The 27,911-nt window shown below is 38.0% G+C and overlaps 1 protein-coding gene and 1 long non-coding RNA gene across 8 annotated transcripts; one reads left to right on the top strand and one right to left on the bottom strand.

Annotated features, from left to right (window-relative positions):
• Positions 1 to 328: 328 nt before the first annotated feature.
• On the bottom strand, positions 329 to 20,960 carry TIAL1 (TIA1 cytotoxic granule associated RNA binding protein like 1). Of its 7 annotated transcripts, none has more exons than XM_026494252.4 (13): positions 20,689 to 20,705; positions 17,950 to 18,011; positions 14,000 to 14,096; positions 9,198 to 9,347; positions 8,862 to 8,916; positions 8,616 to 8,703; positions 6,664 to 6,739; positions 5,435 to 5,543; positions 5,022 to 5,117; positions 4,833 to 4,917; positions 4,456 to 4,579; positions 3,979 to 4,118; positions 329 to 3,156 (listed from the first exon to the last, which is right to left on the bottom strand). In XM_026494252.4, exons 3-13 carry the CDS (start codon positions 14,009 to 14,011, stop codon positions 3,030 to 3,032), a joined length of 1,062 nt encoding a protein of 353 aa, XP_026350037.1. In that variant the 5' UTR covers positions 14,012 to 14,096; positions 17,950 to 18,011; positions 20,689 to 20,705; the 3' UTR covers positions 329 to 3,029. The 7 variants fall into 7 exon arrangements, with proteins under 7 accessions (XP_026350037.1, XP_057164212.1, XP_026350035.1 ...); XM_057308229.1 differs by having other exon boundaries at positions 9,198 to 9,296; positions 20,689 to 20,704; XM_026494250.4 differs by lacking the exon at positions 17,950 to 18,011 and having other exon boundaries at positions 20,689 to 20,960.
• LOC130542981 (uncharacterized) lies at positions 20,296 to 23,686 on the top strand. The gene is made up of 2 exons (XR_008957935.1): positions 20,296 to 20,721; positions 20,869 to 23,686. It is a non-coding gene; the product is annotated as an uncharacterized LOC130542981 (long non-coding RNA).
• Positions 23,687 to 27,911: the final 4,225 nt, after the last annotated feature.

Raw genomic sequence — 27,911 nt, 5'->3', positions numbered from 1 at the left:
TCAACCCAGATGTGGTAAAACAATGGTTTCCATTATCTGGGGACTCTAAATTAATGAAATTTTACTATACTAATATTCAGTAGAGCACACATTTTTAGAAGGATGCAAATTTCTACTGTTCCATATCCAGAAAATAAATTTTAACTAAAAAAAATTTTGATTCAACAAAGCTAATGGACTTTTGACACTTACACAGAACATAGAAATAGATCCTAAATGTATGTTTATTCCATATACCTTACTAATAACTTACTTAAAACAAAATTGCTTATTTTATGGCAGCCTGGAAGGAATAATTAAGTAATAAACGACAATAAGAAAAAGCCACTTATCAGATAGTCTAGTCTTTATTGAAAGACTTACTTCAACTGTGGTTTACAGCTTTGGCTTATTGGCCAGTCATTTTAGCCTCTCACTGCCGGCAGACATGAAAATCACGTGGGAACGGTACGGGGGAAATACTAGTAGAGAGATTATTAGAGCAAAGAAAATGGCAGTCAGGAACACATCACCAAAATAAATCTCAAAATAATTCAGAAATAAGAAACATTGTCTTGCATGCCAAAGAATCTCCGCTGTTGTTTTTAACGAACACGGAAAAGGCAACGATTCTTAGGCTTAAACTGATCAACATGGCACGGACTTGACTTTGTTATAAAATAGACTTGAGTCTGTGTTAGCTTGACAATTGTATTTTAAAATGGTGCATTTCATTTGGATAAGTAGCTTTGTATTTAAAAAACCATTTAATATGAAATAACTTCCACTAACTGATCATGAAATCTTTCTCTCTTTCAGATTGAGACGAAGGACACTTCAGTAATAGGTTTACTATGGCGCTAGAACTAGTCTGGATCATTTTATGAAATCCTAGAACAGACAACCAGGAAAACACTGCAGCTATAGTTAGCTGCTACTGCAATAAGCTGTTTAATTTACCGGCAGACCAAAAAAGGCAAACTGAGAATATTGATATATTAAGAAAAAGTCTTTAGTTGTTCAAGTTTCACATATATTCAAGAAATTTTAAACTAAGAGGCATAACTGATATAATTTGAGTGTTCTCCTTATAAAATATAAAGTAACTTTTCCATAACATCCCCCAAGGACACTAGCCATAAACAAAGATATAAGGGTAACTTTTATACAGAAGAGGGTCACAGAGGACTCCTGTGGTTAAAACTAAAGTGCCGTAACAAATCTGGCCCAAAGATGAATTTCAGACCCCGCAAATATTCATGTTTAATACATTTGACTGTTTTTTTCCTAAATGGGGGAAGAAGAAAAATTATACCAAAATTATCGTAGTCACCAATTTATAAAACCATCATTATTTTAAAGCTAATTGTAAGACCGTAAACATTTAAAAAATAGTACTTTGTGGGTATTAATTGCATCTTGCTACTTTGCTGGTAAAGGGTTTTCTCATTTTGACGCCCAGGCCTCAAGGCAATATTTCAAATACGCCGCCTAAGCATTTGCGCCCTCTAGCTGTCAGAATTCGAATACATAGGATTTGATCTTTTACATCCTTGTTAGGATAGAAATTTGAGGCAGATTTTATCCACGTAGCCTGAAAAATACCTCAGAAGCAAACTTCAGTCTTCTACATCTACCCAACCGGTTCACTGACAAACCTGCACACATACAAGTCAGCCTCTGATCAGGCGTGTCAACCCATGCACACCACCCACGAGGAAAAAAAGTTCAATAAAAATAAAAGTCACAACTCTGTGTACTACTTAAGCTGAATATCCAATTATAAATTGGTACATCAAACTGTCTAAATAAGATGTTTTAGCAATCTTGTTAAAAAAATTCTCGGGCAAAATATATCTAATTTTAAAAAACACCCCAAGATATTTTTTTTTTTAAAAACACTTGTACTATACAACTTATAGGAACCTTGGAATAGGTTTACAAGGTTTTAATCAAGGTATTTACATACCAAGTGATGTAAAGAAAGAAAAAAAAAGAAATCTGATTTCCAATGACATTTTAAAATGTACTAATGCATCAAAGATTTGTATGAAATTAAAATTAAGGCTTTTTTTGTATAATAATTTGTATAATTTTAATTTTACATAGTAGCCAACCTTGGAAGTGTCAGTCTTAAACATTCTTATCAATCCATTGCATTCGATGCAGTGGAGTGTGTTAAGTGTTACTTCAAATAATTACATTGCTGCTACTTCTATGTTGAAGCATGCTTTTTAAACACTGTAGTTATTCAATATTTACAATGTATATCATTTAAACTTCATGTAAAAGCACAAGTATGACTGTCTGACTTTAATACAAACACCATACTTGGAACTTCCCCCCAAAATGAAATGTAATTTACTACAGTTTTAATAATCAACACTTTTTAAAGTTTTAAAAAACATGTCTTAATGTGGACCACCAACATTCGCTCAAGTAACTCAGATGTTGTTCCTTATTTAGTTTGTAAAATTTCTTTATCAGTCTGGCTTCAGTTTCTTTAGGCATAAAATAAGCATTTTCTCCAAAGCGACTCCAAAATCATGCAATTTCTTCTCAGTATCACACTTTTTTCTGCTGACTTCGAATGTGGTCCACCTCGGGGGAGGGGAGGGGAGTATCAAGGTTCAGGATGAACTTATATGTGATTCCCAGTTTTCCACGATCCTCCCTTTTTTTGCTCTTTTAAAAACACAGTGAGTTAAAATACTGAACAGCAAGATAAAAATGGAATAGTATCTAAGAATCAAAATGTATTACCCATTTCTCCTATTATATCAAAATTTGTAGTCAGAATTGTCTTTATTGACTTTATTTTAGTTTTTGTACACAAAGAAAAATCATGTTCATATCCATCATGAACAAAAACTTAAAAAGGCAGAACTAGAAGACATGTGTCCTTCACCAAAGCAAAGCTGTGCTAAAGGTTCCAAACATTTCAATTCTTAAAATAAATATTTTCATTTTCCGATGTCTACTTTCATGTCTTCAGAGTGTCACAGGAAACTGAAGCTATCATGAATTACAATTGTGTTTAGAGTCCCAGCTCACTGTGTTTGGTAACTTGCCATACCGTATCCAGCTTGGTTAGGAGGAGGTATTACAGGGGGAGGAGCTTGTCCTTGGGGAGGCTGAGCACCAAATCCACCCATCCAAGCAGCAGAAGGTGATTGACTTGGGGGGAAAAAAAAAATCTTGAGCAAACACAAAGAAAAAATTATCCATATATTTATACAAAAACATCAAGCAGAGCCCCATCATAGAATAGACAACAAGAAATCAACACACCCACAACAAAGAGCAAAGAAATAAATGACACAAATCTACACATGCAGAATACATATCCCAACATTAGTCTTAAATTATTAACATAATCACAACTTAATGCAATGACTTCTTTGAAGAACATCTCAAAACTGATTTTAAAAAAATGACAGATCACCTACCTATCATATACTGCACACACAGTACATCAATTTAAGAAATTTAAAAATCACAAAGTTCATGTTGGAAAGAGAAGGAAGAAGGAACCGGTAAAAATAAAGATCTGGGCTGGCCTGGGGAAAAAGGTGCAAAGGACCAACCCACTCTATGAACAAAGGAAAAAAAAAGCAAGCTACTTTGTACCACATAAATCTCTTAAGACTTCTCACACAAGCCAACAGACACAAATCATTAAATTTCTAAACATACCTAGACAAAGACCTTTTCCATGCAAAAATAAATGAGATAAAATTAGAAAGGTAAATGAAATTCTACCAACAGCTTACAGAGATAGGACACACCAAATGATACCCCAACCTCCCCTTTCACCCAGGTAATAAAAAGCAAATTTTTAGCACTATAAATCATTTTTCATAAGGTTTCTATAACACTTATAATGTCGAATAACCTGATGAATTTACTTGAAATAGATTCTCCCCAGAAAAACACACTTTTGATTTCTTTTGTCAAAACTATGTCTGTTTATATACTGGAAAAACCCAAACAACTTACTCTACTCCAAATCCTTGTTGGTTCCACGGTTGCCCGTATACTCCGTAAGGCGGTACTTGCCACCCATTTGCCATATACTGTCCATACTGCTGTGGGTTTCCATAAACCTGGCTCCACTGCCCCCACTGACTATAGTCGACCTAGAAAAAAGCAAATTACTGTTTTAGGGAATAAGTAAGAAACACAGTATTTGAAGAAAGTGGGAGACAAGGAAGAGAAAAACTAAGTAAGCACCCTTATGTGAATAGGACTCTGTTATTTATCATTGTCTAAGTTTATTGGGGTGGTGACACCTGTGGAAAGAAAGTATTAAGATTCAGTTAATACCGCAAAATAATCACTTTTGAAAAAGCATTAATAAAATAAACTGAAAGCAGCTATATGCTTTATTTTCTGTTTATTTTACAGAGTTTCTAAAGCTTTTATGTAGATATGTAAGATGGAAACCTTAAAAAGTGCTGTGAAAAATTGAATTACCTGTTGGAAGTTTTTAGTCATATCAGGAGATTCTTTACCCCAATAGCATTTAACAACATGTCCTTCAATCGTAGTGCCATTCACCGAAACAATGGCATGGGCTGCACTTTCATGGGTTGAAAATCTAAAAGGGGAAGATACGAGGGTTTTTGTCTTTTTTTTTTTCTTTTTTTGAAGAACTTACACGGTAACTAATAGAAACTCATTAGTTTATAACTGTCAACTTGATATTTTCCTAAAGTACATTATGCAGGTAGGTTAAAGTTCTACACTGCAAAGAACTACTAAAACAACAAAGGCTGATACCGGAGGGGATCGAATAACGTAACTGAAAGGAATGGGTAAAATAGAAGAGTAACCTGTAGGCAGAATTTTACCTGACAAATGAATAGCCTTTCTCTGGAAAAACTCTTATTTCCATAATTTGTCCAAATGGTGAGAAAGTCTGTCTCATAAGCTGATCTGAGAAACAAAAACACACAAATAAAATACTTAAGTCTCATGAAACTGACACTAAGAGTGATAAAGCTCCTCAGAGAAGGGGAGGAGAAAACCATACGCTGTACCTGTTAACCCGGAGGCAATCCCTCCACAGTACACAGTACAATTTTTTGGACTTGACTGGTTTACTACATCTTCAAATCTCAACTGCTTAGTGTTATCTATATGCAGAAAGAAAAGAAAAATGCTGATGATTGTACAGTAGTATCAAACCGATAACTATGTACAAAGATACACCTCATTGGGGGAGAAAATGGAATTTTTTTCTTGACACCATGATTCGATCTATAAAATCAGCTGGCTCACAGCTCCAAATATACTAATTATCAAAGCCCAATTAATATTAGACAATTAAACTCAAGATGAAATGAGACTTACAATGCTAATAAAATTTAAATTTTAAGAAATTAAGATTATATTACTTCATGATTTTTGTGATGTATCCATAATTTTAACATACGCAGTAGACACATCTTACTTTCTTGTGTACTTTTAGGTGCAGGTGGTTTACGTGTGGCCCAGTTGGTTCTGATCTGACGACCACCCAACCACTGACCTCCCATATGCACAATTGCATTTTCTGCATCCTACAGAGAAAAAAGAGAAAGAAAGAGCAATTACAAACATAGGAAGGAAAATTGTGGCATATAAGACCCTGTAAAATGAAATAAAATTCTGGCACCGCTGGCTCCAAAAAAATCTTACCAGTATAGGGAATGAATTCACTAAGCTTCCTAAATAAACAAAACTGAACTAATATCACAAAAAAATGATCTGAACTCCGGTGATATGTCAAAATTATTTTTATTTACGCATCAAGGGAAATTGATCATAATTCAAATATGCAAGAAAAAATCATAACCCCACTCATTACCAAAAAGAGGGAAAGCAAGAATCCCACAAATATCTTAATTTAATGGCTGATTTGAAATGTAACAAACTCCCAATACTATGGTCTAAATTACCTGCCCCTAAATCTACATTCCAGTAGCAATGGATTATGATTGTGACACAAGACTAAGAATTCATTTTAAGACAGACTTCTGCATTAAGATTTAGAATGCTGCCAATAAAAATGAGTTTAATTATCACAACTAATGTGAATTTGCAATGAATCTAAGCAAAGAAAGAATACAGCTCCTAGCCTTTCTTTTGCCACTGCAATAAGATGTAGGTAATTTAAGTTGCTAAAACTGATCTAAAATGCTACTATCAAAGCCCACTTTATTATCGGATCTTACAGTTAATGCAAATGCTTATGGACATTTTGGTACCTCTTTCTTTAAGAATACATGCAAAAATCATGATGAATTGTTTTAATTTTCATTTACATAATTTGCTGTAATCATTAATATCCTAGCTATAAAAGTATGGATGATAATTTAAAAGTTAAAACTGAGATTTTCATGGTTCAGACTAAATATAATTTAACTTCCCTCGAAATTCTGAGGTAAGTTTGTATGTCCTAATCTTGAGTTTGACTTCCAACACATCTTACCTTCACCAATGCATAAATGCAACCATGATACTCTTTCTTATAATCAGCCTATCTTTTTCCAGCTATTTCCAAGAAAACAATTACACTCTACTATTAAAACATACAAAATTACATAAAAGCTGTTGTAGGCAACATATAAGAATATTCAAGATTCCAATAATTAACGACTGAATTTTGTATTAAATTTACATTGAGTTGAAAGAACATACCAGTTTGTTATAAAAAGATACAAAACCATAGCCTTTGGATTTTCCAGTTGCCATGTCTTTAACTACTCGGGCATCCCTGTGAAAAGAAGCACAGCTAAATGAGGGAAGTAAGAGTCATCCTCAAAATAAAAACTAAAAGGAACCACACACACTGTATTGTGAGCATTTTTTTAAATAAAATTCCAGTTAGCCCTAATTAACTACTGCCATTCCTGAACTCTCCCTAACGCTTCTTTACCTGTTAGAAAAAAGCAGTAGGACAAAAACATGTAATAAACATGCAACCTAATCAAATAGCCTGCATTTTCTAAACTAAATGCTCAAATTTGAAGATTAATAGGAACAATAGTTTCCTTTTCTAATATTCTATTGGCTAGTGTCCTCTAAGGTTTACTGGTTCTATAAATTACTGTAACAATGCTAACTACTTTACCATGCAATCTCTAAATAGTTAAATGTCTTCTGCCTAGTGATACAAAATATATGAAATATTAAAAAATTGAAAAAGAGGTAAAAATAGGAATTAAAAAGGCATACATGGCCTGTTAACAGATTTCTTTATTTTTCTTGGTCAATTCTCTACCATCATTTTGGAGTTTGGGCAGCTGTAAATTTTGAAAAATTGACATTTTCAGAAATTTAAGAAAGGAGAATAAAAAACTAACAACAATGCTAAGCACACCAGTACGAAAACAACAAATTTACACAGAAATTTTAGTGAGTAAGTTAAAATGATTGGAAATATAGAACTCCACTGAATATAGAATGTTAAAATGTAAATACTAAAATATGTATATATAAATAATGTATAATAAGAATAAATAGAAATGAGAAAAAAATCTACAACTGAGTTCCAGTGTGCACAGTTCCTTGCAGTTAGCCTTCAAGATCCTGTCCATTCTTATGAGCAATTCTGCAAAATAACCAGAATGCTATTACTTTTAATTGTGACTTGGACTTTAGAAAAACTGCAGGTCTCAGGTATAAATAAAGATTGAAAAACAGCAACCTGTATTATTTTTTATACTGATTTTTAAAACAGTACTACTTACCACATTTAAAGATTAAAAAGCAAAGCAAATATCAAAACAGAAAATTAAGAATTAAATCTTTCTTTCAAATAAATCTACAGAACAACAAATTGTATACAGAAAAATATTGTTGTTCTTAGGTGAAACATATTCTTGTAAAGCAGTACTACAACATTTCACATAAAATATACGGATTTTAATCAGAAAGACATATTGTGATAAACATTTTATAAAACTTATAAAACCACTTTTAATTTTCCATTATACTAGATCACATAACATACAATGAGATTTGAGCATAAACTTTGTTAAAAATCAAACCACATTTGGGCCCTCACTAGCAGAATCAAATACCAGTAACAAAAAAACATCTACTAATTAATCCCACATTTATGGCTCAGACAACGCAACATTTTAGTATTATAATAGTACTACTTTTCGGCTAAAGTATCAAAACACATTTACCAGTATAATTAAACATGTACATTTCCAATTTAACCGCAATATATCCAAGGATTTACCTACTTTTCCCAATTTATAAACTCTTCCTATAAAAGTTTAATACACAGTATACATCACATTCACTTTTGGTTAACCACCGAATTTTAAAAACATTTGACAGAAAGTAGGACTTTATAATAGGCTTTACCACCCAAACATCTGCTTCAAAGATAACAAACAGAATCACTTAAAAAATTTTAACATATTATACACAGGATTAGATGAAAACAAGACCCCAAAACATTGAAATGACATTAACATTTTCAACAACATCTACTAATCAAAAAAACAAAACAAACCAACAAACCAAAAAAAAAAAAATCACACTAACTAGGGAAAGAAAATCTTAATTCCAGTACAAGTTAATCATATACAATTTTGCCTATCACTACTGAATATAGTATTGACTATGATACTTACGATATTTTACCAAAGGGGGCAAATGCTGATTTGATATCTTCTGTTGTAATTTCTGGACTCAAATCCCCAACAAACACATGGAAGTGATCTGAAATCAAAGCATTTGGTAATCAAATACTTAAAAAGCCAGCTACTAATAAGCCTTTTTCAGGCAACACTAAGGGAAGAAAAACCCTATTTAAGCTGGTAGTGCTGCCGGGATAATTTCAGAACTCTTCCACAGTAAAATGCAGCAGGAGTACTTACTGGAAGTATCTTTTTTCTGGCTACTTGGTGTTGTTGCCCAGTTTACTTTGACCTCCTAAAAATAAAGATTATATTTAATACAATTATTAGGCATGTCATTATGAACCATAACACTTACCACTTATTAAATCATTTATCAAACAGGATAATTTTTGTAAAAACACTAGGCCGAATAAAGCAAAACCGTCACTTGGCAGAGCTGAATATTTGTTTAAAAACTTGCTAAAAAGAATACAAGCTAAAACACACACACACACACACACACACACACACACACAAGCTAATTCGACATGCAAAAATATATACTCATGAGGAGTCATCACTCTATAATCTTACCTTTCCCAAAATTTTTCTCCCATTCATAGCAGCTAATGCAGCAGCTGCATCTCTGTGTTCATAAAATTCCACAAAGCAATATGGGTCATTGCTTGTATGCTGCAAAACAGAAAATCCAACAGAAGAGTTGACCCTTCTGCTATCGGGTTGCTGAGAAGAAAATCCAGGAAAAAACATTACTGACAGCTAGGAATGTACAAGGTGAGATTGCATAAGCTTATGAAAGCCTAACACTTATAAAAATAAGATTTACAGCTACACCTGACTTTGCACCTGAGAATACTGCTGAACTCAAACAGAACCATCAAAGCAGTACAGAATCATGACTATCAGTATTAAAACAAAATAAAATATAGAATTCTGGTGAAATATGTTAAATATAAAACAGCAGTTTATATTAGACCAAACAAAACCTTAAGGACCACTCCTTACCACAGCTCTTCTCTCTCCCAACATTATTTTCAAAAGGATGAATTCTATTTATGCCTCATAATCCTTCATAAACTATATCCCATGACAAAAAAAAAAATACAGAAATGAACCAACTTTACAAACATAGCTTATGATGGAAACTAGGATGAGTACTGCATAGGAGATGAGATTATGTACTCCTAAGTAAAGAATGAGAATAAAAACAGAAAAATTTCAAATTTATAACTAGCTATTAAAACGAACTCCCCATCTTTCAAACTAACCTAATGAACAGGAGAGTCTATATACTTTGAATTTAGTCTTCAAAGACCAGAGAAATATGCTAGTAATCAAGAAAAGAACTTCTGAAAATATGTCTGAATAAAATATTCCAGGACAAAGCTACAATTTTATATCACAAAAAAACCAATATAAGAAATCTTTATTAAATATATTCTGCAATATTATACTTGACAGGAGTTGCAAACAGACATTTATAAAGACAGTCAGAAAGTACGGCCTAATTTATAGCAACTTTATAAACTAATGACCAAAATGGAAATGAATTTTACAAAACTGAAACCTGTATCAAAGAGCTACACAACCGTACAAATACATTTTTTGCATAAGGCTAAAAACATTCATCACTGTTCAATGTAAAATGCCCTAAAAAAAAAAATACTATTTTAAAATGTCGAATTCTAGTTGCACTTACAAGGGGTACAAAATACCAGATAAAATAAAGATCTTTTCAACAACCACTGTTTTTTCATTCCAGGAAAGTTTTAGAAGAAAAATCCAAAATAAGACGTCTAAAACAATAGTGGCGAAGCAACCAGAAGGCATTTCCTTGAGGGAAAAAAAGTGTGATCATTAATACTGACAAGAAAACTATGGGCTCTCATACAAAATCCTACCGTAGCCATGTGAACTCTGTTCTTAAGAGGTATAGAAAGGAAACGGAGAAAAGATTCCAAAGAAAAACATGCACTTAAATTCCTCTTATACAAGAGTTAACATTTACCAATAACATTCATTTACAGAAAGGATTTAAAGGTAAATAGCAAGCTAAAACTATGCTAGTCAATTTTTCATTTTACTCCTATCTCTTCTGCCCTGATGGTCTCTACAGAAAACACTGGTAATTATAGCAAGACATACAGGGATCCAATGGTAGATCCATGAGAACAACAGGCTTTAGTAAACTACCCTAACTCATGCAGACTGACTTCAAGTTTACCTAATAGTAGCAGGCCAACCCCATTCAACGTATGAACATATGCATGTACGTACACACACACACACACACTCACATCACACTGCACTTCATGTAAGACACCACTGATTTTTGTCACAACCCAACTGTCAGAGAATTTTTTAGCCTTAAAATTGATAACATTAGAGTATACAGAGAAAGCTAGAGTCTAAGATAAACAGTATCCAAAGTAAAAAATCACAAAACTAAGGGAAAAAAGCATTTTTCATATACTGAAATGGAATTTATGGAAAGGAAAATAAACACCTATATAGTCTGTACTAGACTGCATGCTCTTTGGAAGCTTCCCATTTATGCCACCAAGGGACACTCTAAAAATCAACCGTGTCCTTACCTTAATAAGTATTGTCAACACTTTTTGTTGGATGACATAAATGTCAAGACAGAGAAATATGGGATTTTACAGCTATATACAAGTTTGAATGTAGGAGTTGTAGAATATGGATGTTATACAAATTCGTTTCAAATCCTCTCCCCACAAATCGCTGATTGTGCACACAAGTTTAAAAAAAATACTATTAAAATGTTTCTCAAAAATTTTCTAGACAACTTCTTCCACTTTCTCAGACCCCATTCTCAGGCCAATGAAACTGTGTTGAGCTGACCAGTGACCCCTCTGCCACCTCTGTGATCCCTCTTCTGTCGTCACCTTGACTTTCAAGCAGAATTTAGCTAACGACTCCTCCTCCTTTAAATATTCCATTTTAAATTCCACACAGCCTCTTGGTTTTCTGGTTTTCTCACTGGAGGATCTTTCAGAAGGCAGTTGTTCCCCCTTAACTCAAACTCTAAATGTCACCCTAAGTGTTGAGATGCTCCAGGGCTTAGACCCAGACTACTCTACTTCTCTCCGTCAGCACTCTCTTTAGATCAAGGAACTAGATCTCATCTAGTCCCATAGGTTCAAATACCACTGCAAGCTGGTATCATCAGCACTGGTCTCTCGGTTTATCCAACTACTTACATATAACGTTCCTTTGGATATCTAATGCACCCTTAAGTTTAACACTGCCAAAACAGCTCTTCTGACTCCCACCACTACCTCCCACCCAACTCCCTTGGTCATGCCCATTTGAGCAAATAAACAGCGCTACCATCTACACAACTACAAACAAGAATCTTTAGTACATTTCCTGATGTCTTCCTTCCCCTTATGTCCCCCAGCCAATCCAGTCCTACTGATTTCACCTCTAAATTATATTCCAAACATACCTATTTCTACCTCTAGACCTACCAATCTAAAAAACAAGCCCCCATCATCTCTTACCTAGACTAGTAAAATAAACCCAGCTGCTTTCCCTCTTTCCATTCCCGCCCCCTACAATCCATTCTCTGTGACAGTCTCCAAATAATCTTAAAAATGCAAATCAGAGTGCCTCATTACTCTGCTTAAAACTCCACCACAACCACAGTAAAATCCAAACTGTGTGTCATGGCCCACACTTCCCTAGGTGATTCTGAACCCTGCCTGCCTGCCTCTTTACACTCATTTTCCACCAATTCCCTTCACTCCCCAGGCTCCAGCCATCCTGGTCTTTGGTTCCATGAAGTCACGAAGCTCATTACCAACTCGCAGCCCTTGTATCTGCCATTTCCTCTGCCTCCAACTCTAAACATAGATGGCACCATCTTGTTATTCCTGTCTCAGACCAAAGAGGTGACATCTTCCCTCTCACCACCTAGTCTGTATAAATACCAACCCTCCAATCTCCATCACAGAACTGCTTTATTTTCTCCACAGCTCTTATCCCTATCTGCAATTATCTTGTTTACTTGTTTGTTAACAATATTCTCAATAGTATGTAACTCATGGGAGTCTCCTCCCTTTCGCTCTCCACTAGATCCCCAGAGCTCTGAATAGTGCCTAGCACACAGTAAATTTTTGATGAATGAAAGAACGAATGAATGAATAAATGAATAATCAAAGACAGGAAGGAAAGAAGAGCTACTGGAACAGAATGAGAACTATTATTATTTAGGAAAGAAGATCAAAAGGCCAATTTGCTTTACAAGTTTTTCACACAGTTCCTCTCACAGGGTATAACACAAACTCCTTTGCACAGCTTCCGGCCCCTGCCGAACACTCTTGCCTCATCTCCTGGCATCTTTCATGACTAATCCCATTCGGAACACCAACCACACTACGGTCTCTACCTTTCCATTTCCTCTCATGAGCACTTCTGCTCTCTCTGTCTACCAGACTGGATCAACCTTATTCTCTCACCTGGAATCCCTTCTTCCTCAGATTCCACTGCTATCCTTTCAGTTTCAGCCTAGACACTGACTCCTCCAATAACGCCTCCCCTGACCCAAGCCTGTACTGGACCTCTGTGCTCCCACAGCATTTATCATCCTCTGTTATTAGTGCCTGCTAACTCCTCTGTCTCCCTCAGTAGGCTATAAAATTCTATGGTCCTAAGAACCGTCTTATTCAGTAGTGTATCTCTAGCACTTACCGGAATAGCTGGTACACAGTAAACAGTCTAAGAAGTGTGTGGATGAATAAAGAAAAAGGAAAATGAGAACGAACTGAAACACAAGTCTTTGGGCATTGCTATACAGTCTTAATCAGGAGAGTATAAAAAGATAGTTTTCTTTGCAAAAAGGAAAATAAAACGATCACCCTAACAATTTAAGTCCAGTCTACGGAAAGCTGCTGTTATTAGTATTTTTTTGGAGATACACAAGGTGCATGGTGCAACACCACGCACGTAAGACCCCAATGTTCTTTTACTACACCAATTCCTACACTTTAAATGTGTATCATCTGAATCAGGAACATTCTTATTGGAATTGTAGGAAATACTGCCTAGTTTCTCAACCCTGAGATAAGCGCTAACAATTTTTTACAAGCAGAATCACTCAAAGTTAACTATATTCTGAAGAATGACCATGTGAGAGTAACAGCACACAAACTTTGTCCTCTCAAATAAAACTCCATTCTAAACCTAGTTTATCTGCCAAACCAAAGTAATAAGTCAACACAACAAACATGAATCTCTCCATCAGAATAACTTGAGGCTTAAAATGATATTTTAAAATGATACTAATCAACTCCTGTATCTCACAACGTTAAACATCACGCTGTCAGCACATGGAACTGGGAAGATCTTACCTCTGTTATCATTTTACAGCTTTTACAGGGTCCAATCTGACTGAATAACTGAAGTATAAGGACTTCTGTCACATCTCTGGAGAGGTTACCTACGTATCTGTTCAAGAAGAAAAAGAATACATTATCAGCAATTTCCCTTCAGCTCTGTCTCTAATGCATTATCACTTTGCTTAATACCTTTTTTTTCATTTTAACTTCCTCTGTCTTCAATAAATTTTTTTCCAATCAAGCCTAATCCTATGCAAGTTAAGATTAACCCTTATTTAGGAAAGCAGCAAGTGTTCTTAGGTACTAAATTAGGCCACTAAAGTATCACTTCAAACATTTTATAAAGAAGAAATCAATGTGACCTTGCATACCCCAAAAGCATTATTATTCTGTATCCTACATATCATTGTCTCATCTTATTAGAATAAAAATAATAAAAATTTAAAACCAGTCTCCAGATAACTACAATTTCTGGATGTACAACACAATTCAAAATAATGTGTGTGTGTGTGTCTCTCTCACACGCACATAAATACCACCAAAAATACTGATTAATTATAACACCTGATCAATAAAGACACATTAGACATAAGGTGAGTTTATCTTAGACCCCCGCAACAAAAGCAATTACACAAACAAAGAAACAGTAAAGTTAGCAAAACACACAGAGATTGGAAGGTTCTGTTTTGTCTTGCTAAACAAGATTTATCGATGATCTATCTTCATTGCTTTGTTTTAGGAATGCAGGGCAAAATAATAAAATTTCCTAGTCTAAAACACATCAGAATCAACAAAATGCATCATTATGTAGATAAAAAAGCAAATATAAAGATTTCTTCAGAAATTCAGAGAAAATTTAAGACAAATATAGGTACACTTTTCACCATGCCTATTTAAAGATTTGGGATTATTTTTTTAAGTTACATGTTGAATGGATGTATTCTGTATTAAGAAATTCAGAATACAGATAAACTCAAAAGAAAAGAACACCACCACCCAGAAACGACCACCTGGTTTCTCTTGTCCCATGGATTTGTATTAATTTAGCTCAATAAATTGCCAAACTTTTAAGTCTTTCTGGTACTCAGTGTATAATTCCTAAAACACATTTGTTGTGAACAACCTCACGAACCAAACAATATTTATAAAATTTAACATAGCTTCTCCTGGAAATTAAAAAGACATAAATTTTATTTTCCCAACGATAATATATAATAACTGGAAACTGAGTACTGAGACCAAAATATGCCTTGCATCTATGGTTACCATATTAAATACATAACTGGTATAAGCTGGAACATTCTGAAAGGGAAAAATAAACCGAGAAAGGTAAAGTGTAAAAAAATTATCTGATCAAGAATGAGCAACAATTTCCCAATTCAGCTAAGAATTTCATTGCAATGGGTACTAATATCTACATTGTACTAAAACTGAACCACAAGTCCAATGTTACTTAAATAGAAGACGAAGCCAGTGGAAAATGGCTTTAGGTCTACTATGCCATCTTTTTCTTATAATTAAAGTAGAGCAGACCCATCGGTAGGCCATGGAATGACACACTTTTTCCAGCAGTTGCAAAAGGTTATAGGATTATAAGCTCGCCAGACAACTGCCTGTCCCTTTTTAACTCAGAGGGATTTATGAGCCTGTATCCGGGGAATAATTTCTTTTTGTACAAGGTAAAACTATCTATAAAGTAAATGAACAAGTGACCTTGGTCTCCTAAATGTTATATTCATTTAGCCCAAAGTGCTAGTTAACTCATTTCTAAGAGAATAGAAGAGGAATGGATAAAACTGATTTTCACATATTGACACTAATAACAAAGTTAAAAATAGATCACCACTTTTATATAATAAAATCTAAATAACTTAAATAGTTTTAAATTTGCACTAGTGTTTAAACATGTATTTGTTCAGAAAAAAGCTGCATGGGCATTAATTACCTTCCACACCTAAGTCACAATTAAAGCTGTTACTGTTTAATAGGATTTTTATTCCAAGTCAATCTTTTTCGAGTGAGCTATAAATTTTGAAGAATTTCTAGATGCACATTTAGATATAGCAATTTACATTTCAAGCACTGATGCTAAAGAGCAAAATGGTAATCTAAGTTTAGAATGTCATGAAATACAAAAATCCAGTTTTAAGGTTTCCTATTTTTCAAATATCTCTAACTAAAAGTTCAGTGGTAAAGCAGCAAACTAAATTCCAAAAATAATATAAAAAAAAAGTCTTCCATAACAACACATAGAACATCTTAATTTACTAGAATAAAAAGGATGTAATTCACCATATAATTTCACCTAAACTTTACCCAAATCTGACTGCCTTTTCCTTTACTCGAGTTCTGTAATTCGTTCATTTGCATATGCCTTCATCCTTCATAATATTCAATAGAGAAACTTCTTATAGCTTTTAAAATACTGTACAACACAGCTTAAGTACCTTACATTACCATAACGTCCCAAAATAAATACTAACAAAAATATTTAAGGCAGATTTTCAACACCTGACCTGGAAAGAACATCATCTCTTGGCAGTACACTGAAGTATATTTTCTCTTTCTAAATTATAGTTTCTACACTTCACTCTTTCCCTTCTGAAGTAGTCAATATATTCTAAAGTTCCTAGTGTTTAAGTATAAAATTTCTACTTGAACATACAGAATAACAGAAAAAGACAAATGGCTCAAATTCTTGTATAAAGAGGTTAATTCAAAGAGTAAACACTTAGAAATTCTAAAACAATTTTTTACTCAAGAAAAAAAAAAGGCATACCTTAGGTCTATTTTGTCTTCTAAGAACAGGAACTGTAGGAACTAAAGCATTAAAAATGGAAAATGATGCTTTTATCCCTAACGTAAGGGTTAAAATCCAATTTGAGACTAGAAACTTGGCAGTTTCACAGTCGGCAAAAGTTCACATTGCCAAACTACTTCCTATGTCCAAGTGGGCAGAATTTTAAGTTAAGAACCTCATGCCTTTCAGAAGACTAATCAAGCTTTTTCAACACTGACTGTGCTCTCACTCTGAAAAGAGTAGCCCTACCAAGGTTGAAATTAATTACATGCACTTTTGCACAAGAAACTATTGCTAAATTTCCATGAAAGCAACATTTTTGCTCTTGTTCTTGACAAGTTCCTATTTAAGAGGAGATTTTATAACAATATCCTTCAATGGGCCTCTAATGACCTGATCAATTTGTAAGTATTTCATTTTAGGAAGGAGGTAAGGTGGAGGAAAGATACAGGGTGGGTATAAGTGACTTGACCACCTACATAAGGGATATCGACACACACACACATTTTAAAGAAACAGAGAATACGATTAAATTGGCCAAGGTGCTTAATTACAGCCACAATATAGTCAAATCCATCATATAGGTAGTCAATTCTATAACGGGATCTAACAGTTTCTTCTGCTATTGCCCTCAGATGCTCAGATTATATTCTAAATCACTGCTTTATTTCCTCCTTTTGACAGCCTCTATCAGAAAGAAAGAACAGCCTTAAAGGATGGCATTGCGTAACATGGTATAATCCCAGATTCACAAGTCCTACTCATTTTGAGGCATCAGATAAACGAAGAAAGTTAATCAAACTACAATAGAACACCACTATAATTTAATGTTGTATTATAGATTCAGATATACTATGGATCAAATCTCTGCAAGCAAAAGCTACCCACAACACAAGTCTGAAATGTGGGTCCCACAAGGTCAGTGTCTGGCAGTTTACTTCCAACACCAGATTACACAGCATGATCTCGTGTTTTTTAAGATCACAAGTTATCAAATACATATTACCCCAAAATAAATGTCAAATAAGAACAAAGAACATCAGAAAACAGACCTTTAAAGGATAAATAAACTTTAGGCTCAACATCAAAGCAATTCTATACCACTTTAAATACCATCAAATAAATTAGTAATACTGTAGGTAATGAATATTTAAAGACCTACCTAGGCTATAAACACCATATTGTTTTCTGATGATAGAACCATATGTCTTAGCTTGTGTGTGTCTGCAGGAAAAAAACCTCACTAGTAACACACAGGCATTTTAAGGAAACAGTTTAAGATAAGCTTTAAGAGTACATTCTTTTAAAACATACTAGCCACGTGAAAACCTAACCCACAGATCACAATGTAAAATAAAAGATCTCCATAAATAAGCAAAATAAAACCCTACTAGATGTCAACCTCTAAAGTCACGTTCAAAGTTTTGGTCATGTTACACCTAAAAGAACACTTTGAGGGGAATTATGTAAAATGAACGCTTACAAAAAACTATACTATGCATTATATTTGTTAAAAATCTGACCAAGAAATCCCAATTCTGAAACATTCACTTTTATCAAAATTCCACACTTGAAGGTTTTAAAAAATATATAAAAGTCAACAGACCACACCATGTATGACAGTCATGTCTGCTCATAATTTTACATTAATCAGGACTTAAAAAAAATAAACTTAATACTAATTCAATGAAAAGGAGTATAATCATTGTAAAATATTTGAGTACCTCTTGTGTTCCAGGCAGTGAACTAAGTGCTGCAGGGGTAAGACCTAGGAAGATGTAGCAGTCCTTGTCTAAAAAAAAACCCTTCCCGTAGAGAAGAGTGGGAAAAGGAAAAAGGAAGACAGAACAGTAAACATGTACTGACATACAGGTACTACTAAGCTCAAGATGTTTCTTTACTCACATGTACACATGTCACATTCTTAAACAACTGTAAACGTAGAGGACTTAAATGTGTTTCAGAGAAAGAACAGATTGGAGAAAGTAGAGGTTAAGAAGTGACAAAGTTAACTCATTAGTCTACTGGAGAAGGGTCCAAGGTCTGATGGAGATGAAGATAAGGCAAATGCAAAGACAGTTATATGACTTAAAGATAGTGAAATGGCATATTATTTAGCCCGACAAAACCAGGAATTCCTCTTCTTAAGGAACAGACAGATAACAGTTAATGAGAAAGGTACCATGAGAATTTACCAATTATTCAGTAGCTATTATGATGCAATGATGACATTTCAGATGTTTAGATACAATGTAACTTTTATCTTTGTTAAATACATGCTAGCTAGGCACTAAATTCAACTTTCCCAGATGCTTCCATCAAAGCACACATGGCTAACTATCAAACCTTCGCTTAAACACATCTTAAAGGGCGGATTTCAAATTGTCCCAATTCTCTCTTTCCTGGGGGAAAAAGTTAGTAATGGGAGACAGCACAAAATATAAATATAAAAGTTCTCCGAAACAGACTTTTCACTGAAGCATTTGATGTGCTTAAATTGGCCTCAAATTCTCAAAACAGGATGGCAAATACTTTAGTGAGACATTAGAAAAACAGGAATACAAAGGCAAGCCCACCTCCCACCCTCCCCAAAACGAAACAAAAAAACCAAACCTGCATCAATATTGTAAATAGGTATCTATCTTCTTTATTGAGCTGACTTTGGTAGAAGAGATGAGAAGCTAGTCAAACTTCCTGAGTACCCATCCACCTTCTTCTATTCCCCAAAAAGTAATTTCCCCAACAGATAGCAGAGCCAAGTGGACTATGATCATATCAATACCAGGCAGATGCAAGAGAAAACAAAGCAGCGATCTGACTCCTTGTACTCGAGGTAGGTGTGCTGAGCTTCCAGAGGCTAGGAAAACCGAAGGTGGCCAACTTAAACATTTAATTAGAAATTACTCAGACTTTTTTTTAAAAATGCAGGAAAAAGAAAGGAGTGCCACACTATCCGGAAAGGAATGCAAATGCTGAGTCATCACTCTTCATTAGGAAAGAAAGGAAAACTCGAATAAGCGGTTGGAAGATGAAATTCATTCATTAGATCGGGCTTCAGGTAAAAAGCAACAGCAAGATAGAAGAAAAGGCGCTCAGAAGACACACACCGAATAGTGGATAGGTATCACTTTATCCAATTCTGAAGGTCTCAAAGCACAAATGATTAGGGGGAGGTAACACCAAAAGAGCAAAAGCAGTTTAACAACTGGTTGTCAGTTTAGCGTAGGTAGCGCTCAAAGTAAACTTCCAAGAAGGGAAAGATGCTCCGGCGGCAAGAGGCATCCCTTTTGCACTTCAAAAGTAGCGGGCGCTGGGCGAGTGTCTCTGACAGCGTGGGCGGGGGCACGTGGGGCAGAAAGAGAGAAAGGGCTGGAGTGGAGGAAGTGTGTCCAGTTTCCTCGGAGAGCTTAGCTTGGGAGAAGAGCCGGGAGCGATGGAGCTGGGGACGTGCAGGGCGAGAGCGCTAATTCCTCGGGGCCCGCGGGGCACGAGGCTGCGGTCCCACCCCCAGTCCCACCCCCACCCAGGCCCTGCCCCCGTGGGGACCGGCAGCTCCCGGCCCAGTCCAGGGCCCCCACAGCAGAGGGGGAGCAGGAGCTCTCCCAGGCCTGACAGCCCCAGCCGTGCAGAAACCCGGCCTAGGAAGGGTGTGCAAAGAAGGGCGCGAGAGGAAAAGGTCGAAACAAACCCCAGACCCCAGGAAGTGACTGTGTTTGGGGGAAGGGAGGGCTTCCTTCCCAAGGAAAAGGGGACAGAAGAGGAATGCACTTCGCGTCCGCGCCACCCCGGCCAGGGAGCCGCCGTAAGTCCCAGCTTCGGCCCCGCTCTCCTGCTCCCTCCCTCAGCGTCCCGCGGTGCCCGGGCCTCTCGGCGCCTGGCAACCCCCGTCTCGGGTACTCACAGAGTCCGGGGCTGCCCGTCGTCTTCCATCATGGTGGGTGCGACGGAGCGATCCCGGGACAAGGGGGAGGGCAGGGCTGGGGAGGGGAGGGGGTGGGGAGGAAGGGGAGGGGGGCTCCGGGCACCGGCTGGGGACAGAGGAAAAGCCACCGAACCCTGCTCTCGGGCTCTCTCCCCCCAGCCCGCTCCGGACACTGCGCTCCAACCAGGAGGAGCAGGAGGAGGAGGAGGATGAACAAAATGGCCACCGCCACCAGCCAGGCAGGAAACGGGGCAGAGCGCAGGCGCGGCCCGCCAGGTCACCGCTCGGGCCAGCCGCGACGGCCTGTAAAGGGAATAACTGAGTGGGGAAAAAAACAGGCCGCTAAGGAAACCCTGTGCCCAGTCCCGACGAATCACGTCGCCGCTGAGTGCCTGCTGGCCGGCTGAAGCCCAGCCAGCTCAAGAAGAGATCGAGTGAAAAGGGAACCGCCGTGAAGCTGAAGGTTCTGGGAATTGTGGTCCTGGAAATGAGAGAAGGAAGCGCTTCTCCAGAGGACTTCTGGGAACTGTAGTCCACAGGAGACGGCCGGCGCCCGCGGCGCGTTGGATCTCGAAGAAGAGACTTCTGGGTAGTGTAGTCATACGTGAGGACGTGCGGCGACCAGGAAGTCGGCGTGCTGGAAAGAGAGGGAGAGAATAAAAGCGACGTCGAAAGGCGGTGAGACGGGGTCGAAAAAACGCTGATCTGGAAGTAAACTACAAGTCCCAGAGTGCCTCGCGCTGGGGGCTGTCCTAGGACTGCTCGGAGCATTTTAAGGCTCTTCAGTTGGTTCCGCTTGTGCTACCGCTCCGCCTTCGTCCAGCCTGAGAGCGGTTTCTTTAACTGCGTGTGAATCCCTGCTTTGGCTCCGCGTGGTGTCCGAGTCACCTGGCCTTTCTAGCCCTCCTCTATTCATCAAAACAGCCGACCCGTGGTCATCAACCGCCGACCCGCGCGACGGGCTGGAGGGGCGGTGGTGGACGTCGGGTCCAGGCTGAAGTGGGAGCTGCGCTCGCTGGGTCCCTTCTGGCTTCCTAAGGTCCGGCCGTGTCTTTTGGGCGTGTTTTCCCGCAAATAGGTATTCGTGGCCTAGGTAGGCTGTTTGTAGATTGCTTTATGTGTTTCAAAGGTTTCCCCATCCGTTATCTCATCGGATAAGATGGTAAGTAGAGCAGTCCTTCATTAAAATGACTCATCGAGTCAGTGTAAGGTGCAGTGATAATGCGCTCCAACCCCTATTTAATTCTTGGAGTGGAAAAAAATCTTTGGGCAGAGACGTGCACAGACTTCAGATTGTGTTTGCAGATCTCCATCATGTAGACGGGAAATGAAGTCTTGCTTGAGAATGGAGGGAGCTATTTTCAAACTGCTTCTGTAGCCCTGTAGCATCCCGCCCCCCCCCCCCCCCCCAAAGCAGTCACGGTGCGATTCCAACCCCTCCCCCCAGCATCTTTAGAAGAATGTTACTGAGTTTCTACCCACACCTAGTGAAGGGTGGTGATAAGATTTTTCAATCTGTTGCCCGACCTTAAGGGTCCCAGTTAAACAGTGCCTTAAGAGTTGGCTCTGCCAACATGTACTGAGGGGGAGGGGGATTTGAACCTGGAAAGCTTCATAGACTCCATGGCAAGGAAGTTGAACCCCTTAAGAGTCAGTGGGAATAGCAAAAGGACGCAGAGACCAGGATCCAGGGTTAAAGTACATAGTTATTTGGGGAGGGAGAAGAGAGAAAGGCATGGCGTAGGGGTCTTGAGAGCTGAGAGAGGTGGGCTTAAAGAATTGTGTTGTGAAGGATTTGTACCAAGCTGACGAGTTAAGCTTTGTCTTTGAAGCAGTGAGGAGTTATTCAAGGGTGTTTGTTTGCTTGCTTTCATTGGACCTAGGTATAGAATTGGATTTATCGTAATCCAATTAATAATTGATCCATGCCTGGCCCACTGTATTAGTTTCCTATTACTGCTGTAACAAACTTAGTGCCTTACAATAATAGGAATTTATTATCTTACGATTCTGGAGGTCAGGCGTCCAAAATCAGTTTCACTAGGCTAACATCAAGATATCGTCAGGGCTGGTTCTTTCTGAAGTCTGGGGGAGGAATGGGTTCCTTGTCTTTTCTGGCTTCTAGAGGCTGCCAGCATTCCTTCACTTTTGGCCTTATCCACCATCCTCAAAAACAATATAGCAACTTCTTTCCTCTCTGACCTCTGCTTCTATCCTGACACCTCTTTCTGACTGATCTTCCTGCCTCCCTCTCTTACCTAGAAGGACCCTTTTTGATTACACTGGACAGGGATAATCTCCTCAACTCAACATCTTTAATCACATCAGCAAAGTCCCTTCCCTCCCCGCCTCCCACATTTACCGATTCTGGGGATTAGGACATAGACATCTTTGGTAGGCCGTTATTCAGCCTACCACACACAACCCACTTTTATTAATTTAGTTACTTTTAATGTAATAATAGCTGTGAACTCTCCATCCTAAAAGAAAGTTATAATGACAATTTACAACCAAATATGGTTTGCCTTCCCCACCCCCACACTAAGTGGTCCTCTTGCCTCCCCTCACCTGGGGTGAACATAATCACAAATCTTCACCATTTTTTGTTCTCCTTCTTATAATTTTTTACTCCATATACATGTTTATACAGAACACAACTATATATATATATATATATATATATAAAGTGTGTATACACCGTATTTTTAACTGTTTTAAATATAATAAAAAAGAGTATGCCCTCCCCAAAAAGAAAGAATATGACCACTACACACCTGTTAGAATGGCTGAACTCCAGAACACTGACAACACCAAATGCTGGCAAGGATGTAAAGCAATAGGCAGTCTCATTCATTGCTGGTGGGGGTGCAAAATGGTAACAACCACTTTGGAAGACATTTTGGCAGTTTTTTACAAAGCTAAACATAGCTCCTAGGTATTTACCCAAATAAGTTGAAAACTTAAGTCCACACAAAAATCTGCACATGAATATTTATAGCAGTTTTATTCATAATTGCAAAAAATTAGAAGCAACTAAGATGTCTTGCGATAAGTGAATGGATATACTGTGGTATATTCAGACAATGGAATGTTATTCAGTGAAAGAAAGAAAAAAATGAGCTATCAAGCCAAAAAGGCCCATGGAAGAATCTTAAATGCATATTGCTAAGTGAAAGAAGCCAGTCTGAAAGGGCCACGTACTGTGTGATTCCAAGTATGTGCCATTCTGGAAAAGGTATAACTATGGAGAATAAAAAGATGTATGGTTACCAGGGGCAGAGGAGGGAAGAGGAATGGGTGGAGCACAGAGCATTTTCACTGTGGTGTAACTATTCTGTATGATACTGTTTGATGGATCCCATAGAACTGTACAACTCAGAGTGACTCCTAATGTAAACTGGGGACTTTAGTAAATAATAATGTATCAGTATTGGTTTATCAGTTGCAACAAACATACCACATAAATGCAAGGTGGTAATATTAACGGAAACTGTATGCTGTGGTGGAGGAGAGGGTGTATTGGAAGTTTGTACTATTGCAGAATTTTTCTGTAAACCTAAAACTGCTCTAAAAAACTAAAGTCTGGGGGTGCCTGGGTGGCACAGCGGTTAAGCGTCTGCTTTCAGCTCAGGTCGTGATCCCTGGGATCGATCCCTGGGATTGAGCCCCGAGGCAGGGAGCCCACTTCTCCCTCTCCGCCTGCCCCTCCCCCCACTTGTGCTCTCTCTGTCTAATTAATAAATAAATAAAATCTTTAAAAAAAATTAAGTCTGTTACAAAGGGGAAAAGGTGCTTTTGTATCCTTTTGAGATTTTTTTTCGCCTAATGTAAGATTCAGCCATATTTTATGTATGTGGCTTATTCATTTTCACTATTTCATGATTTCCGGTGTGTGAATATACTACACTTTGATTTCTCATTGATGGACATTTGGATTACTTCTAGGTTTTTACTAATCTGAACAGTGCTGCTATGAACATACTTGTGCATATCTCCCATTTTCGATGCATGAGAGCTTTCTTTGGTCTGTTTGGATCTATAGCTAAAGTAGAATTGTGGGTTACAGGGTATGTGAATATTCAGTTTTAAAAGATAATGTCAAATATTTTTTCCAAAGTAGGTACACTGATTTGCACTCCCAGTAGCATTGGTAGGAGGTCTTATGACTGGATCCACATTCTCTTCAACACTTGCTTTTGTCAAACTTTTTACGTTTTTTTCAATCTAAGTGTGAGCTCAGTGTGGTCTTAGTTTGCATTTACCTAATCAGTAAGATTGAACATTTCTCCATATTTTATTAGCCATGTGTGTTTCCTTTTCTGAATAAGGCCTGTTGATACCTTTTGCCTGTTTTTCTATGAGGTTATGTGTACTTTTCTCCTTATATGAATTCTCATGCTAATTTTTTCTCACTTATATTGCAAATATCTTCTCCCAGTTCATAAATTGTTTTTTTCTCTTTATAAATGCCTTTAAAGTGGTCAGATCTATTGTGCGTATGTGTGTGTCTTATTTAAGAAGTATTTCCCCACCTTAAGCCTAAATTATAAATTCTAAGAGCTTCTCATCCACGGAGTCTACTAAAATTTTTTAAACTTTGTATTTGACATTTAAGTCATTAATCCGCTTGGAATTTTATAAAAATGTAAGGTAAGGATCCAATTTCACATTTTTCCATATGGATAACCATTTTTTTTTTTAAGATTTCATTTATTTATTAGAGAGGGAGAGAGATAGCACAAGTGGGAGGAGGGGCTGAGGGAGAGGGGTAAGCAGACTCCCTGCTGAGCAGGGAACCTGATAGCATGGGGCTCCATCCCAGCATTCTGAGATCATGACCTGAGCAGAAGGCAGACGCTTAACCAACTGAGCCACCCAGGCACCCAGATAACCATTATTTTAACTGCAATTACTGAACAGCTCTCCCCTGCCCCCAGTTGATGGGACATGCTCCCTTTGTCATTGTGCAGTTCGGGTCCTCTAGGAAGACATCAAAGTGGGATTAGATATGCAAAAGACGCTCCAAGGGAAGCTTGTAAAGGATGGAAGGAGGAGGGGACTGAAATAGGCCAGGACTCCCGCAACAGAGGTTGGACACTTGTCAAAGGAGAGAAGGAAGGAAGGATTGGCTAGCAATCGCCTCAGATATTGTGTGACTTGAAGAAAGTCTTGGCTAGGCAACCGGGGCACCCCAGGGCAAAGAGTGCCCCTTAGAAAAATTCCCGTGCTGAGCCCGAATGGCCCAGCTCCAGTAATTCTGCCATCTCAGTGACAGGCTGAAAGCAGCCTGGGAGACAGCACGGCATCTGCGTGAATGCTGCAGTGGAGACGAAGTTGCTGTCTTCTCTCCTGGAGAAGACCTGGAGGCTCTCCACTGAGTACACTCCGGGCAGCAGCTTCTCTTGCAGGGAGGTCTGAGCCAGGCACCTTCTTGACCACCAGAGTTTCCTGTCTGCACAGGTTTGCTTCTGGGCTCTCTTATTCCGTTGGCCAACTTCTGTTATGCCTGTGCCATTACAAAAATAGATCCTCCTAATAAATTCTAATCCTAGTGGGGTTAGTCACTTCTTTAGGAGTGTCCTTGTGGTTCTTGGTCCTTCACTCCTTCATATGTATTCAGAGTTTTAAACAGAGGAGTAACATCAGATCTGTACTGTAGCAGAATAACTCAAGCAGATGTGTGGATTATTACAGGGGTGAGAGATTTCAGCCTGAGAGAGCTCCTGGGACATAATTTCCATAGTCCAGGCAAGAGATGAGGTGGTGTAGATTGAGTGGATTTAGACAGTAGCAATGAGAAAAGACAGAAGGTTATGGATACGAGATAACAGGGAGGCAGAAGGGTGGGAGAAGTGGAAAACTGAGATAACTCCCATGTTAATGGCTTGGCTGTCTGCCCAGATTGTGGAGCCCTTCACGGAGTCAGGAAATACAGGAGGAAGAACAGGTTTCAGGGAATGTTAGTTTGGTTTTTCATCTGCCGATGGAGCACGTATTTGAAGCTGCTCAGTGTACACGTGGATACAGACATCCGGAGCAGAGGCAGAAGCCCAGACTGGTTTCGGGAGGAGTCTGTCTGCAGATGTCATTGTCGTCTCATCGTCTCAGTATGAGAGAAAGCATCACCTGGGGAGGGTGGAGAAGTTAAGAGGGCTGAGAACATGGGAGGATACTAACCTATCAAGTCAGAGGAGGAGGAACTATCTGAAAAAAAAAATTGATAAAGAATAATCAAAAAGAAAAGCTTCTATCTGAAACCCCTTAGGATGGCTACTGTCAGGAAACAAAAATAGAAAATAACAAGAATTGACAGCAATGTAGAGAACCCTCGAGCACCGTTGATGGGAATGTTGAGCGGTGCAGGTGCTGTTGTGTAAAAATGTATGGCAGTTCTTCAGAATTAAAAATAGAACCGCCATATGATCCAGCAGATCCACTTTTGAGTACATATCCGAAGGAATTGAAATCAGGGTCCCGAAGAGATCATTGCACACCGATGTCCGTAGCATTATTCATAACAGCCAAAAGGTGAAAGCAAGTGTCCACTAACGGGTGCATGGATGGGTAAACTAAATGTGATACCTGCATACAATGGAACGTTACTTGGCCTTAAAAGGGGATTTCTTTTTCTTTTTTCTTTTTTAAGATTTTATTTATTTGAGAGAGATCGAGAGAGAGAGAGAGAGCACACAAGCTGGGGGGAGGAGCAGAAAGAGAGGGAGAGGCAGACTCCCCGCCAAGCAGGGAACCGATGCAGGGCTTGATCCCGGGACTCAGGGATCACGACCTGAGCCGAAGGTAGATGCCCAACCGAGCCACCCAGGTGCCCCAAAAAGGAAGGAATTTCGCACACGTGCTACAATGTGGAGGAACCTTGAAGACCTCATACTAAGTAGAATAAGCCAGTCACAAAGGACAAATATTGTATGATTCCGTTTACATTCACAGAGACAGAAAGTAAAATGGTGGTTGCTAGGGTGGGGAAGAGGGGATGGGAGTTACTGTTTAATGGGTGGAGTTTCAGCGTAGATGATGCAAAAGTTCTGGAGACAGATGGCGATGGTTGCACCATGATGGGAATGCATTTCTGCCACTAAACTGTACACTTACAAATGGTTCAAATGGTGAATTTTATGTTGTGTATTTTACCACAATCTTTTAAAAGGCTCCAAGAGAGATTTCTTCAAGAAGATGAGATGTAA

This window comes from Ursus arctos, unplaced genomic scaffold, assembly GCF_023065955.2.
Source record: "Ursus arctos isolate Adak ecotype North America unplaced genomic scaffold, UrsArc2.0 scaffold_7, whole genome shotgun sequence".
Lineage (NCBI taxonomy): Eukaryota > Metazoa > Chordata > Mammalia > Carnivora > Ursidae > Ursus > Ursus arctos.
Note: the sequence above shows the minus strand (reverse complement) of the source record. Positions and strands in the feature narration are given on the sequence as shown.